At 42.3% G+C, this 16392-nt stretch overlaps 1 protein-coding gene across 3 annotated transcripts in view; it reads right to left on the reverse strand.

The window, feature by feature from the left end:
* Positions 1 to 280: 280 nt before the first annotated feature.
* LOC139368821 (lactadherin-like) overlaps positions 281 to 16392 on the reverse strand; it is a 72438-nt gene continuing 56326 nt past the window's right edge. The window contains exons 4-10 of one of the 3 annotated variants that reach the window (XM_071108233.1): positions 12606 to 12719; positions 9760 to 9941; positions 8989 to 9144; positions 8514 to 8658; positions 5882 to 6066; positions 3703 to 3858; positions 281 to 3323 (exon numbers count right to left, since the gene is read on the reverse strand). In XM_071108233.1, the coding sequence (XP_070964334.1) occupies positions 3180 to 3323; positions 3703 to 3858; positions 5882 to 6066; positions 8514 to 8658; positions 8989 to 9144; positions 9760 to 9941; positions 12606 to 12719 (1082 nt within the window). In that variant the 3' untranslated portion in view covers positions 281 to 3179. Of the gene's footprint in view, positions 3324 to 3702; positions 3859 to 5881; positions 6085 to 8513; positions 8659 to 8988; positions 9145 to 9759; positions 9942 to 12605; positions 12720 to 16392 lie in introns of all 3 variants that reach the window. The other 2 variants (XM_071108224.1, XM_071108215.1) reach the window with 2 other exon arrangements.

The following is a 16392-nucleotide window of genomic DNA, read 5'->3' on the forward strand; positions in this document are numbered from 1 at the left end:
AGATTAGCCTTCAGGGCGTTAAAAATGCTAAACAGGCAAATGGACCCAAAGATTCCTGCCCTTTACATCCTCTCCCTTTGAAGTGAAAATGTCTGAAATTAATTCAAGCCTAATGGATTCATGTTACTGTCGGGTAAAAGATACAATCTGGGATTTGTTCAGGCCATATGAATGACCAAAAATGCCTGCAAATATCCCAGATTGTACCTTTAACCCAATGCAGGTGAAATGGAGATGGTGAAATTGAAACCAGGTTCGCTACTGCACAATATACAAGCTGTCTGATGTTAAATCCTTTATTTTTTATGTCTTGAGAGTTAAGGGAATTATTTTAAGAAACACAGAAAACAAGAACTGATCAATATTAATAATATCGCATAAAAACACATCAATTGTATTATTTTTTTATGAATCATATAAAACCAGGACATTGTGGAAAATGAAAGAATGGGAATAACTAGAGTCTGATGAACGAATCAGAAAAATGTACAGAGAAAACAATATAATCAAAACGTCTATGTTGGATCAAATAAAAAAGTATAGTCAATACAATGCATGCAGACATCAGATAATAACTATTTTGGAACAGTCTACAAAGATCATAAATATATTACAGTCTTTGACACCACAATCCTTTCCATAGCCTTGCAAATGCATCGTTATTCACATGCATTTAAAAGAGGATATCTATCGCCGATGTTTTCCAGCTGTTCATATTAATATTCATTCAAATCAAAAACTAATCTTCTTATTGCACACACCCGTAATTCATAATTCATGGGGGGAGCTTGACAATGCTAGCTATGACCTAGGAGCAATATGCAGATTGCCATGTCACGTCTTACGTTCAGTGCAACCATAGAAATCGTTTTTTAAATTAGATTTTTCTTTTCCATCTTATCAGTGTGGCCACAGGCTTCGAATTCTACGCATCAATTTGGTCCTCTTGTGATAAATGGATGGCATTTGATTGGTCTGCTGCAAAACATTTACATATTACAACTTCAAGGAACACATTTTTACAAAAAGTATTTACATTAGGTAGGATAACCAGCTCAGAAAAAAACTAACTGGCAGAAATGTGTTTTTTTGGTTGCACCAACATTAAGACCAACATAAAGTGTCTTAATAGGGCGTTGGGCCTCTACGAGCCACCAGAACAGCTTCAATGTGCCTTGGCATAGATTCTACAAGTGTCTGGAACTCGAATAAAATTAATAATGGAGCAAATTGAAGGGATGTGATACCATTCCTCCACGAGAAATTCCGTCATTTGGTGTTTTGTTGATGGTGGTGGAATACGCTGTCTCAGGCGCTGCTCCAGAATCTCCCATAAGTGTTAAATTGGGTTGAGATCTGGTGACTGAGACAGACACCCTTTAAACCCCCCTACGCTCCTTTGAGACCCCTCTTTCAAAGTCACTGAGATCTCTTCTTCTAGCCATGGTAGGCAACATAATTGGCATTATTAAGCAATGGGGCAGTTTTATACACGATCCTAAGCATGCTGGGATGTTCATTGCTTAATTAACTCAGGAACCACACCTGTGTGCAAGCACCTGCTTTCAATATCATTTGTATCCCTCATTTACTCAAGTGTTTCCTTTATTTCGGCAGTTACTTGTATATGTCTGTCAACATCAGTACTTTATTTCTTTAATGGAGAAAACTTTGAGTTTCCACATATTTACCTCAGAAAACAATTATACAGATTTGACCCTGAAAGTGCCTTTTAAAAGGGGGGAAAACAAAATCATATTAAGTTGAGCTGTGTATCATAAGGGTTATAACAACATTAGTAGCACATACAATATGAAAATGTGCCTGGTTCCAGATCTGCTGTGCCGTCTAGCCAACGCCTATGATCGTGTTTGTCAAGACAGCACATCTCTGGGATCAGGCTAGAATTGATCTGCCTTAATCTCAAAAAGACATCTGGCAGCATCATCAACTTGCTAACCCCCTATTTTCTATGTCACTTCATAATATTAGTCAATTAGTAATAAATGCATTACATTGACGTCACAACTCACAGTGCAGTAATGAAAGGACAGACATCACAATCAGAGCAGATTGAGTTATAGAACAACACCACATACTGTAGGAGTATTACTGCACTTTTACATACCCTTTAGCAAAGAATTATAAACTAAGATTGCATTGAACTATTTGGGGATTTGAATATCACTCAATGTCACAAGATTACAGAATAAGAGTCTCTCTCCAGCTTTTTATACATGCTTTCTATTTTTTTTTCTTAGGTCTGCTACTTATTTGAAAAACTGCATTTAGTAAGAACATGGCTAATAAATCATAATGCATTCACAACTAGTCAACCAACCCCATCAATTTGTCAACAAAGTGAAATTCATTTGGTATACATTTTCTTTTTCAAAAAATACAAATCAATCTTATAAATCCTATAGTCACACGACGGGTCTTTCCCTGGTTAAGAAGCCCAACGAAATAAAACACAAACAAGAACTCCCGCAAAAACATCTCTTCCAGAGCACTGCAGAATCAAGGAAACGGCTAGGCGATAAGACTACACGAGGGTGTTCGATAATACTACTACGCACTTCAGTGTCTCAGGATGGTCAGGTGAAAATTCCCAGTTGGAAAAACATCACAGCCAAGTTAGCTACTACTGTATTGTACATCACTAGCGATGGGTCTCGGGTTCAGTCTTCTGTGCCCAGATTCATAAAGCGTCTCACAGTAGCAGTGCTGATCTAGGATCAGTTTTGCCTCTAAATAATAATAATTCATAATAGGGGGAACCAGATCCTAGATCAGCACTCCTACTCTAAAACTCTGAATAAGGCCCTGATCTAGGAAGGACAGGTTCAGAGTCCATGTAGTTCCGGCTGACACAGCAGTAGTCTGTGCGCTCGACGTACAAGTTGACCTTCAGCACCCGACCTAGGATCAGATAACCCCTACCTAATCCTACCCGTAACCATTAGGTGGGCTAGATCAGTGGTAACCATTATCCGACCCTAGATCAGTGGTTAGGGTCAATTTTGTACCTTCTCCAGGGTTGTGGTGGTGGTCGTGGTGTTTTGCTGCCCTCTACGGGTGTGAGCAAGGCAGTGCAGGCGTGGCTCAGGAGGTTTTGGAAAGGAGGAGAAAGATGAGGAAGGGCAGGGAAAGTGGAGGGGATTTGGCCGGGGACGGGGCTACTCATCGCAGCCCAACAACTCCATTCGCAAGGTGATGCGCTCGTGCCACGCCCACGGCAGGATGCGGACCAATCGGGCATAGAAGGGAGGCTCGAACACATTCTTTTTGTGGACGTTGTTGTCGCTGTTACCCGGGAAGATCTGGAAGTTGGGGAGCCAAATCACAAGCACAGAACTGATGGGTGCTAGTTAGGGCAAGAGACACTGAACATCTATCATACAATATAAAGGTCATCATTAAATCTATGACATCTTGACTTTGCGTTTCAACCGGACTCAATAACACCTATATTTAATATCAACAAAGTAATTCAATTCGGTCTATTATTCGTAGGCAGGCACACATTCATGCTTGGCTCCCTATAAATGGATGTTCCACTCAAAATACATACGGCAGGGGAATCAACTCGACTTAAGGTTAGTGTAAAAACCATGATAGGTTGTATTTTGGGTGGAACACCCCTGTAAGAACACCCTAAGAGAACACACTACTTTGGAGAGACAGATTTTTGCCACCTACCTTGTCTGTGCTGGTGACGTCGTCCTTGACTATGCTCCAGGACTGGCCGTCGTCGCTGTAGGCCACCTTGAAGGCAGAAACAAACTGGACTGCCCCAAAGTCCTTGGCCCCCTGGGTAATGATGCCTGTGATCCTCTTGGGGGACTCCAGGTCCACCTGTTACAGAAGAAGGAATTGTCAGAACAAGCATGGTTCAGTGCCGGACTCTGGTCTAGTGGCAACGCTGCCGACTCCAGACTACAAATCCTCCTGGCAACGGGGGTTTGAGCCCAATGTGTGTCTGCCACTTTCTCATCTGTGCCCTTATTTGTCTGCATCCCCCACTACATCTCCCACCACACTGTTCTGCCATGAAAAATAAGAATAGTGTCATTGGAACATCTTAGGCTTACCCAGATAAATTGAGTTCAAAACAAAATTGTCAGTAATTTGTCGGTAAAGTAAACTTTCAGAGAGAATCTTCCAGAACTTTCACCAGCACCAACTCTAACCTAGAGTTGAAGTCGGAAGTTTACATACACCTTAGCCAAACGGTAGCATTGCCTTTAAACTGTTGAACTTGGGTCAAACGTTTTGGGTATCCTTCCACAATAAGTTGGGTGAATTTTGGCCCATTCCTCCTGACAGAGCTGGTGTAACTGAGTCAGGTTTGTAGGCCTCCTTGCTCACACACACTTTTTCAGTTCTGCCCACAAATGTTCTATAGGATTGAGGTCCGGGCTTCATGATGGCCACTCCAATACCTTGACTTTGTTGTCCTTAAGCCATTTTGCCACAACTTTGGAAGTATGCATGGGGTCATTGTCCATTTGGAAGACCCATTTGCGACCAAGCTTTAACTTCCTGACTGATGTCTTGAGATGTTGCTTCAATATATGCACATAATTTTCCTCCCTCATGATGCAATCTATTTTGTGAAGTGCACCAGTCCCTCCTGCAGCAAAGCACCCCCAACCCATGATGCTGCCATGGTTGGTATAGTGTTCTTCAGGTTGCAAGCCTCCCCCTTTTTCCTCCAAACATAACGATGGTCATTATGGCCAAAAAGTTATATTTTTGTTTCATCAGACCAGAGGACATTTCTCCAAAAAGTACAATCTTTGTCCCCATGTCCCCAAACTGTAGTCTGGCTTTTTTATGGTGGTTTTGGAGCAGTGGCTTCTTCCTTGCTGAGTGGTCTTTCAGGTTATGTCGATATAGGACTCGTTTTACTGTGGATATATACACTGCTCAAAAAAATAAAGGGAACAATTAAACAACACAATGTAACTCCAAGTCAATCACACTTCTGTGAAATCAAACTGTTCACTTAGGAAGCAACACTGATTTACAATCAATTTCACATGCTGTTGTGCAAATGGAATAGACACACACACACACACACACACACACACACATATATATATATATATACATACATATATATACACATATATATACACATACTTTTGTACCGGTTACCTCCAGCATCTTCACAAGGTCCTTTGCTGTCTGGGATTGATTTACACTTTTCGCACCAAAGCACATGCATCTCTAGGAGACAGAACACGTCTCCTTCCTGAGCGGTATGACGGCTGTGTGGTCCCATGGTGTTTACACTTGCATACTATTGTTTGTACAGATGAACGTGGTACCTTCAGGCGTTTGGAAATTACTCCCAAGGATGAACCACACTTGTGGAGGTCTCCAATTTTTGGGGGCTGATTTCCTTTGATTTTCCCATGATGTCAAGCAAAGAGGCGCTGAGTTTGGAGGTAGGCCTTGAAATACATCCACAGGTGCACCTCCAATTGACTCAAATGTCAGAAGCTTCTAAAACCATGACATAATTTTCTGGAATTTTCCAAGCTGTCTAAAGGCATAGTCAACTTAGTGTATGTAAACTTCTGACCCACTGGAATTGTGATACAGGGAATTATAAGTGAAATAATCTGTCTGTAAACAATTGTTGGAAAAATGACTTGTGTCATGCACAAAGTAGATGTCCTAACAGAATTGCCAGAAATATCGTTCTTTAAAACAAGACATTTGTGGAGTGTTTGACAAGTTTTCATGACTCCAACCTAAGTGTATGTAAACTTCCGACTTCAACTGTATCTCCCTCAGCTACAGACCACCAAGTGTCCAACACCCACACCACATCACTTCCTACAGTTCCCTCTGAACCTCCTGCAGTTACCTGCAACCACTCGGAGCGGTTGGTGGTGGCCGCTGTCCAGGCGTTAGTCTTGCCCTGCTTGTCCAGCCGGGCGTAGTGGGACTGCCAGGTGAACGCCTCAATTCCCCAGGTGCGGTGGACACTTGAGGCCGAGATCTGGCGGTCGGAGAGCAGGCGCGACTTCATGCCCATGGGCTCAGAGCAACCTGCCGTGTTTGAATACACTGAAGTGAGACGACGAGCACCGGGAGGGAAAGAGAGAGAGAGAAGTATGATAGACAAGGGACAGACAGAGAAGCAAGGCCCAAGCCAGCCAGTCAGTGAGCAGCACAGGGAAAGCACATGCATGATGACCAGAGTTGTGGGGAGGTGGAGTGAGTAGTGACAGCCTGTAGTCATGCGGTACAGATTAGGGTTTCTGTTAGGGTTTTGGACGTTAAAAAAATGTGAAAAGCCAATAACAGTTGATGGCCACAGTTAAAAAGAGCTACTATTTTTATTTCCCAACTGGTAATTGATGCGCGCTACCCATTTGCCATTCAAATGCATAGGCAACAGAAGACAGGTTTATCAGCGCGTCACACACCACTTTGCTATGAGCTGGAGGCAGTATGCATTTTGAAAACATATTTCAATTGTTTGAAGCCTGAACGTTTTACTAAATATTATGCGGCATGTCTTACCTTGCTTCAAAGTAGCAAGCCAAAAAAACAACCATATCCATGGAGGCAAGTACTTTATAGACTTCCTTCCATATGCCATTGAAACCAGTAGCCTCTTTCTCTTATGTTCTATTGGTTTTAAATAAACGTTTTCATTGTCCAGTAGCCAAAGGCACAATCCTAGTCATATTTGCATCTTTAGATCTCTCTCCGCTTTCAACATTTCTAATAGATATTTTCATGTCACATGAAACTGCTCACATGTGTGATGCACTTTTGACAAATGGTGTTTTCCTGCTAATTGTATTATGGAATGAACATTCACGAGTAGCCTACTTTTTTGACACATTTTTAATTTAACCTTTATTTAACTAGGCAAGTCAGTTAAGAACAAATTCTTATCAACAATGACGGCCTACGCGCATTGCTTATAAAATGTGAATAAATAATATAGTTTATCAACATTTTAAGCTAAAAGTTCTGATCTGTTGCATCAGACTCATTCTTTAAAAATAAAATGTATGTCGCCAGTCCCACAACTGTCCGAACGTCTGTTTTGAATAGGATATTTATTTCTTGACAAGCTGACCAATAAAATAGGTAACATTTTCTACAATGCGGGATAGATAGTAAATTGACATAGGCTTGTGATTTTGCTGTTCGTTACTCGTCTTGTTGACTGAGGAAAAGTCAAACGTGGACAGTTATTCTAACACGTCTTCATAGTGTGCATCGGAATTCGGCAATGGAGCACTTTGTTGCAGCCTCGAATTAGCACGTTCCGTTAAGATGAATTACCATAATCGAAATAGGATTTCTGTCATTCTGAACACTGTGGGTAGACGCTCTAATCAGGTTATACACCCAATACATATGGATCCGGTAAATTTCTCAAATGTCCGGTCAATGAAAACCCTGGTTCAGCTATACAGCCATAGGGAATAGAGTTCAGACAACTTATCTTCCATGATGGCACAAAACACTCTGTGGAGATGACATAAAAATGTGTGTTCCAAGTATGTAAAACAGAGTGCAATTGCATGCAGAATGAGAACGCAATTGCCTTGGGGTTTTTGGTGGCAAAATGTCAGCCGTTCAAATGATAACATCTCAACTCAAACGGAGTTGGCCGAAGTACGTTCATCTACGGCTCTAACGATAACGGTGGAGAAAGAGCGAGAGCGATGAACGCCGCAGCATGCTTGTAGTTGGGCTGAGCATCGTTGAGTAGTACTGTGAACGAGCCTACAGTAGCACTAGCATGCGTGTCAGGTGCCCAAGCGTGTCCCTTGTGTGCCATGCAGTTTGTATTGCAGGATGCTTTGTGTAACATGCATGTATGTGCGGTGCAAAGACCATAACCAAGCATAAACTGGCATAGCATGCTCTGACAGACAGTCACAGATGGACATTGCGGATCACTTTTAAAAACACACACACACACACAGATCAGTTTCCCTTAATTAAATGAAACAACGCCAGTGTGTTGGCGAGAACTCATGGCATCATTATAAAGCAAATAGAAAGTGCAGAAACTTTGTACAGAACGTTGTTACACCAGAGAAAACATAAAAGGCACTCCAAAATATCCATCTAGTTATACTGGCATGGGAACAAGGCTGTGATGATGAATGTGACTTGCATATTATTATTTTGTTACAATCCCAACACATTTGAGTCATTTACATGATAGGTCTCATTGCCAATATTTACACTGCAAAAAATGTCCATATGGTTTTGAAAAGTAATTTTTCTAAACGTTAGCCCCACCCACCCCCCTTCAGTAACACTACTGAAACACTTTCAGTCAGACCTAAACCAAAAACCTTCTGGTAAAACCAAAAACATTCTGTATGATGTAACCATCTAACACACACTGAAAAGCAAACCCCATGCAGTTTGTTGACGTTGTTATCAGTGTGTGTGTGTGTGTGTGTGTGTGTGTGTGTGTGTGCGTGCAAGTAGACATGTGTTTGTGTGTGTGTGTTTACCATTGAGCTCACAGCCCACCAGTTCCATGCGCAGGGTGCAGGCCTTGCGACAGACCACAGGGATGATGCGGAAGTACTGGCCAATGATGGGAGGGTCAAACAGGTTGGTCTTGGTGCTGTCGTTGTCCACGTTCCCCACAAACACCTGGAGAAATGAAGAAAATAATGAAAAATGTTACGAAATAATGACTTGAGGGAGTGATGTCAAAATGCATTACTTGAATTTCACCTGAGCTTTACAAAGCAGGCCCCATGTGAATCAAACAGTAAACAGTATACTTCACCACCACCAACCAATCAATGCCTTTCATTCATTTCCATGGAAATGGCACACTATTCCCAAAATAGAACAAAGAAAAGCACTCTACACAGTGAAGAGGGTGCAAATTCTACAACAGCCATAGTGATAATATGTCTGTGTGTACATCTGAGAGGGTGTGTGGTTGTGTGTGCGCGCCTGTGCGTGTTCACTCACATTGTCCTTCTTCTGCCCATCCAGGCGGTACACGGTGTAGGTCCTCCCATCCAGACTCGACGCCACTTTGAAGGCCTTGATGAACTCTGCTGACCCCATGCGGCTGGCGCCCTGCGTCACGATGCCTGTGAAACGCATCTTCCTCTGCATGTTAATCTGCACAAACGACAACGCATTGTTTCAAATTGATTGCCATATAATAGTGGACATTTGGTCCCGTAGTCATGGACCTTTCGCTGCACATGGAGGGGAATGACAAAAAAAATGTGGTTACAAGGTCCATAGCAACAACATCAATCAATCAAATGTATTTATAAAGCCCCTCTTACATCAGCTGAAACCCAGCCTAAAACCCCATGCATCCATGCAATGAGCAGAGCCTCCGAGAATCAAACACATTTTAAATTGTGTCAGAATTAAAGCATCTCCTTGTTGCCTGTCTTTCATCTGCACTGATAGGAAATAACCAGACAGGGGAATGTTATTGCCTTGTAGGTAGCCACAATATATTGCATTCACCTATCCCCATGATGATGTTTTCACATCAGTGCAGACGAGGGAGTGGAAGCCACTTTACTATGGAGATATCCTTTCTAGAGTAGATTAGGGTATTAGGAACACCAGAATTGTTTTGCTATACTAAAAAATAGCCTTTCTCATTAGACAAGTCAATGTAGCCTCTCCTGGTTTCAGTCAGTTTTCTTCCATTTGGTGCCTAGAGAACACGAGCCAGACAGTGGTGTTGGAGCCAGCCTGTCGTACTGTACTGACCTCTATCCAGGGGTTCCTATCATGGGAGGCAGAGGTCCAGGCGTTTACCAGGCCTTTATTGTGGAGACGGGCCAGCTCGGGCCCCCAGCGCTGCAGGCCCAGGATGCCGTAGTGCACCGACGAGGCCGAGATCTGAGACTCTGCAATGCCTCCACCCTCCATGCCCAACAGAGAGATACAGCCTGAGGGACAGACAGACAGACATAGGTCAAAAACACAAACAGGGCAGACAGACAGACAGACACAGAACCTAGCGGTTGAGGGAGTGAAGCAATGAAGAAGAATCTAGCAGGTCAAATCCGTGGTGAAGTTAGTCTGGTTTATTATTTCACATTAGTACACATACATGCCCCACAAATCTATTGACTTTTTTGACAACTGCCAACAGTTTGACATGAAAACATTAAGATATAAGGAAAAGGAATATTCGTGCTGAAAACCTCATAATAAACACCAATGGTATTCACTAAATGTATGGTTTATATTTAGGATAATGTTTTACAGCTTTGTCATTGTAAAATCATCTTAATTCATTATTTCATATATTTGAAAGGCCACACACTGAGGGCCAGAGATTATTAGACACCTGTGATAACCTGAAGTACCCAAAAGGGTCACTAGATGTCTTATGATAGATTACATAAAATCCTTCAAAGTTACCAAATTATGTTAGTTTACTGGTAAACTTAGAAGTTTCCAGTAATATACCGTCCCATTGCATCCCTAGCTAGGACTGTCTGTGAGTGGTCTGAGGGGGAGGGGAAAACTGAAGACTAGCTGTTATTGGCAGAGGTTTGGATCTTTCTTATTGGTCTATTAACTAATTTACTGCCTGGTGATGTCACCAGGAAGGTGAAAACTCCCTCCCATCAAAACAGGCTGAGATTTCAAACAGCTCTTACACTAAAAAAGGACATTATCACCATTTTCACAATTTCACAGTATTAGTTTAACCTCATAGTGTAAATACAGTGCCTTGCGAAAGTATTCGGCCCCCTTGAACTTTGCGACCTTTTGCCACATTTCAGGCTTCAAACATAAAGATATGAAACTGTATTTTTTTGTGAAGAATCAACAACAAGTGGGACACAATCATGAAGTGGAACGACATTTATTGGATATTTCAAACTTTTTTAACAAATCAAAAACTGAAAAATTGGGCGTGCAAAATTATTCAGCCCCCTCAAGTTAATACTTTGTAGCGCCACCTTTTGCTGCGATTACAACTGTAAGTTGCTTGGGGTATGTCTCTATCAGTTTTGCACATCGAGAGACTGAATTTTTTTCCCATTCCTCCTTGCAAAACAGCTCGAGCTCAGTGAGGTTGGATGGAGAGCATTTGTGAACAGCAGTTTTCAGTTCTTTCCACAGATTCTCGATTGGATTCAGGTCTGGACTTTGACTTGGCCATTCTAACACCTGGATATGTTTATTTTTGAACCATTCCATTGTAGATTTTGCTTTATGTTTTGGATCATTGTCTTGTTGGAAGACAAATCTCCGTCCCAGTCTCATGTCTTTTGCAGACTCCATCAGGTTTTCTTCCAGAATGGTCCTGTATTTGGCTCCATCCATCTTCCCATCAATTTTAACCATCTTCCCTGTCCCTGCTGAAGAAAAGCAGGCCCAAAACATGATGCTGCCACCACCTTGTTTGACAGTGGGGATGGTGTGTTCAGCTGTGTTGCTTTTACGCCAAACATAACGTTTTGCATTGTTGCCAAAAAGTTCAATTTTGGTTTCATCTGACCAGAGCACCTTCTTCCACATGTTTGGTGTGTCTCCCAGGTGGCTTGTGGCAAACTTTAAACTACACTTTTTATGGATATCTTTAAGAAATGGCTTTCTTGCCACTCTTCCATAAAGGCCAGATTTGTGCAATATACGACTGATTGTTGTCCTATGGACAGAGTCTCCCACCTCAGCTGTAGATCTCTGCAGTTCATCCAGAGTGATCATGGGCCTCTTGGCTGCATCTCTGATCAGTCTTCTCCTTGTATGAGCTGAAAGTTTAGAGGGAGGGCCAGGTTTTGGTAGATTTGCAGTGGTCTGATACTCCTTCCATTTCAATATTATCGCTTGCACAGTGCTCCTTGGGATGTTTAAAGCTTGGGAAATCTTTTTGTATCCAAATCCGGCTTTAAACTTCTTCACAACAGTATCTCGGACCTGCCTGGTGTGTTCCTTGTTCTTCATGATGCTCTCTGCGCTTTTAACGGACCTCTGAGACTATCACAGTGCAGGTGCATTTATACAGAGACTTGATTACACACAGGTGGATTGTATTTATCATCATTAGTCATTTAGGTCAACATTGGATCATTCAGAGATCCTCACTGAACTCTGGAGAGAGTTTGCTGCACTGAAAGTAAAGGGGCTGAATAATTTTGCACGCCCAATTTTTCAGTTTTTGATTTGTTAAAAAAGTTTGAAATATCCAATAAATGTCGTTCCACTTCATGATTGTGTCCCACTTGTTGTTGATTCTTCACAAAAAAAATACAGTTTTATATCTTTATGTTTGAAGCCTGAAATGTGGCAAAAGGTCGCAAAGTTCAAGGGGGCCGAATACTTTCGCAAGGCACTGTATATACACACACACACACACACACACACACACACACACACACACACACACACACACACACACACAACACAGGAACATCACATTTTTGACTGCACTGGGACTTTAATTTGGTTACATTATGATTTTCTTTATCACATTCAGCCTAATGTCTTTTATTGCACTTAACAATATCATGGGGGACTAAGACTAATAGAGAGCCAGTGTGTGTGTGCGCGTGTCTGTGTGTGTTTGTGTGTGTGTGTGTGTGACTGGTGCTCACGCAGTTGGCAGTGCTTGCCCACGTAGGGGGACGGACAGCGGCAGTTGAAGTCTCCATTTAGGTCCCTGCAGGAGCCACCATTCTTGCACGGCTGGCCGACACAGTCATTCACATCTGTTGAGAGAAATGATGGCCATTATCAGTCACTGGCCTACAATCAACAGAACAGAACAATGATTGATATGATGATATGGACAGGGGTGATCGGATCCTAAAAATCAGCCCTCCTACTCTTGATATGCTTTTTTTTTGAGCACAGGCCCCAAACTGAAATAGGGAAATATGTACATGCTTAAACTGGATGATGAACTGACGTTTCATACGGTTTTCAGATTAAGTCATTTTTGACTTCCTCCTAAAGTTTTTTTCCCCCCTTCAACTACGCTTGGCTTTTGACTATGTGCAAATGAGCTCTGATAAAGCTATTAGTCAACAGCAGCAACGCAATGGCTCAGATGAGCTGTTGTGTGGCCCAATTATCTGAAACTCTTTGAACTACCCCTAGATGGCGCACTTTTCAATGGTATACGCTGGACGTGCGGTGTGTTTTTTTTAGAGAGAGGGTGCTTGGCAACTGGCAGAGCTTTCAGAGGACAGCATGCATCAGAACAAACTTTTTAATCTTTCGCCCACAAGATTTGAAGGCATGACTAAACTTCCTTTGAACACTGCCCTAGATTGATTGTGTTTACTGTTTACCATATTTTTTGTAGAATATGACCCAAATCTCACTTGTGAAAAGTGTGATTAGTGTGATTCTGTGCACAGGGCCAGGCAGGCAGTCAGTCGCCCACTAGGGAGGCACCAATGATGTATATAAACCCGGCACCCTATTCCTAAAGCCCACAGGGCATCCTGCTCTGAGATTATGTTACTTCTCAAGAGACACACTCACAAAGTCACAAACACAATTACTCATAATACAGAATACTAGTACACACAGTCTCATAACTAGGGCCTAGGGTTTTTCCAAGCCAGGACGCATCAGGACACACTCAAAGCCCTGGTTGTAACACTAAAACACACACACACACACACACACACACACACACACACACACACACACACACACACACACACACACACACACACACACACACACACACACACACACACACACACACACACACACACACACACACACACACACACACACACACACACACACACACACACACACACACACACACACACACACACAAAATCAGCAGGAATGAGTCAAAAGCCAAAGCACCTTGGACTTAAAACTCAATCCGAGATTTGCACGACTACAGCTGCTGTTTCTAAAAAGCCGAAAGCTCCTTCAAGCCCTCTTACTGTCTCAAGGTATTTTCGTGTGGTGTAGGCCTATTCCTATACTGTTACGGAGGAGCATATGGCTTCGCAGTATTTAAGGGCAACACCATATTCTTTCTTGACAGACTTCACACCTTAGCAAGAGGACATGGGGACACACACAGAGAGACTCATGGGCTCCCGAGTGGCGCAGCGGTCTAAGGCACTGCTTGAGACGTCACTACAGACACCCTGGTTCGATTCCAGGCTGCATCACAACCCGGCTGTGATTGGGAGTCCCGTAGGGCGGCGCACAATTGGCCCAGCGTCGCCCGGGCTTGCCCGGTGTAGGCCGTCATTGTAAATAAGAATTTGTTCTTAACTGACTTGCCTCGATAAATAAATATATATATATATATATATATATAAAATAACACACATGCATACACAAACCTACAGAAATTGACAGAAACCCTATTTTCCTTTCTACGTGACACCCTAGGTGACAGACGCTCTCTATTTGCGTCAGCGATGGCCCCTCTGTATCAAGAGGATTTGGCACATCGTAGACCAGTGGTCTTGCGACGAGGAACTGCAGTGGGGTTCAAATTAAAAAAAAGTATAGATTACTGTATTGGACAACATACGCTGAGTGTACAAAACATTAGGAAACCTGCTCTTTCCATTACAGACTGACCAGGTGAAAGCTATGATCCCTTATTGATGTCACTTGTTAAAGCCACTTCAATCAGTGTCGATAAAGGGGAAGAGACAGGTTAAAGAAGGATTTTTAAGCCTGGAGACAATTGAGACATGGATTGTGTATGTGTGTCATTCAGAAGGTGAATGTGCAAGACAAAATATTTAATGGGGTATGGTAGTAGGTGCCAGGCGCAACGGTTTGAGTGTGTCAAGAACTGCAATGCTGCTGGGTTTTTCACGCTCAACAATTTTCCGTGTGTATCAAGAATGGCCCACCACCCAAAGGAGATCCAGCCAACTTGACATCTGTGGGAAGCATTGAAGTCAACATGGGTCAGTATCCCTTTGGAATGCTTTCAACACCTTGTAGCGTCCAATACCCGATGAATTGAGGCTGTTGGGGGTCAACTCAATATTACGAAAGATAATTTGAAAAATACTATTTTATGAAGTAAATGTATTCATTGGAATTGAAAGTTATTTGTTGATGTAAAAATCTAAACTTAACGATTTTAAGCTTGTGTCATTAGATTTGGGGTGAGGCCGCGAGAAATTCCTGGGAAAGAAATGGGGTGCCCAGAAATAAATAAAAATATAATAATAATGGGTTCCCCAATGAAAAAGTTTGAATACCACTACTGTAGACCATGCTGCAGCCTGGCTGGTTACCTCAAGAGCCATACAGACGCTGTAATCTGCCATTCTTAGAGAGAGGGGGAGTGAGGTAGAAAGGGTGGCCTGAGGAGGAGGAAGGAGGGAGGGAGGAAGGACAATAGCCCTGGGACACTACCCACCCTGGGACATCTAGTGCTCCAGAGTGACGTGGTGTGTGAAGGAGGTTGGAGGCCAAGGAACAACTGGAGCAACAGGTCACAGGAGGCCAGGGGCCAACTGGAGCAACGGGTCACAGCAGGACACAGGGACTGAGTTGTTTTTGTCTCAGTCATAAAATGTTTTATTTTTATTTTTTACCTCTAGTTCAAAATGATACACAGTAAAAATCTATGGTAAGAACTTATTTTATCAATAAAACACCATACTGTAACTCTCTCACATGTCCTGGTATGGATTTCAGCTAGCAGTGTGCCAATTGTATAGATAGATGTATGGTCCCAGTATAGACATATGAAAAGATTGAGGCTATTGAGTGGATGAGCGCACACAGGATCATCAATACTCAGGCTTTGTTTGTGCATGAAGCAAAAACCAATACAGATCTAATTGTCTTTGTTTGTAACGTGACCCAGATAGATCAATGCAGAGCAAGGTCATCTGGCAGCGGTGCATGTGACAGAGTACACGACACAGCCTGAGCATCTGAGCTAGTAGGCAGCGCTAGCGGCATGAGGTGTACACAGAGGCGTCATGCCCATAAGGGGCATGTGCTCCCTCAGATTTGTCCTGTTAAAAATAATAGTAATCATATTTTTTGGTTTCATTTTTTGCTGTCGTTTCTCTGTAATACTACCAGCCAACAAGCAATTTTATGAAGTTGGCTTTAACTAGCCCAAACACACTAGGTTCCCAATCTCATAAATAGCCTATCAGGCTATCAGTCAAGTTAGAGTAGCTAGCTTGTCTAACTATCTTAGCTGGCATGCCTGCTGGCAAGGTTGGTAGACTAAGAAAAGCAAGCAATTAATAAGACTCACATTCAATCTTTTACCCAGGAGAGAAGATTTGGTTTCTTTAACAAAATAACCACCAGACAGGAGGATAAAGACAGCTCAAGAGATATGCAGAAAAATAGACATTTCTATATAATTAAATATAATAATTATGGCTATAGATTGCAGGAAAAAGCTGTTTC

The sequence above is a fragment of the Oncorhynchus clarkii genome, chromosome 2 (assembly GCF_045791955.1).
Source record: "Oncorhynchus clarkii lewisi isolate Uvic-CL-2024 chromosome 2, UVic_Ocla_1.0, whole genome shotgun sequence".
NCBI lineage: Eukaryota > Metazoa > Chordata > Actinopteri > Salmoniformes > Salmonidae > Oncorhynchus > Oncorhynchus clarkii.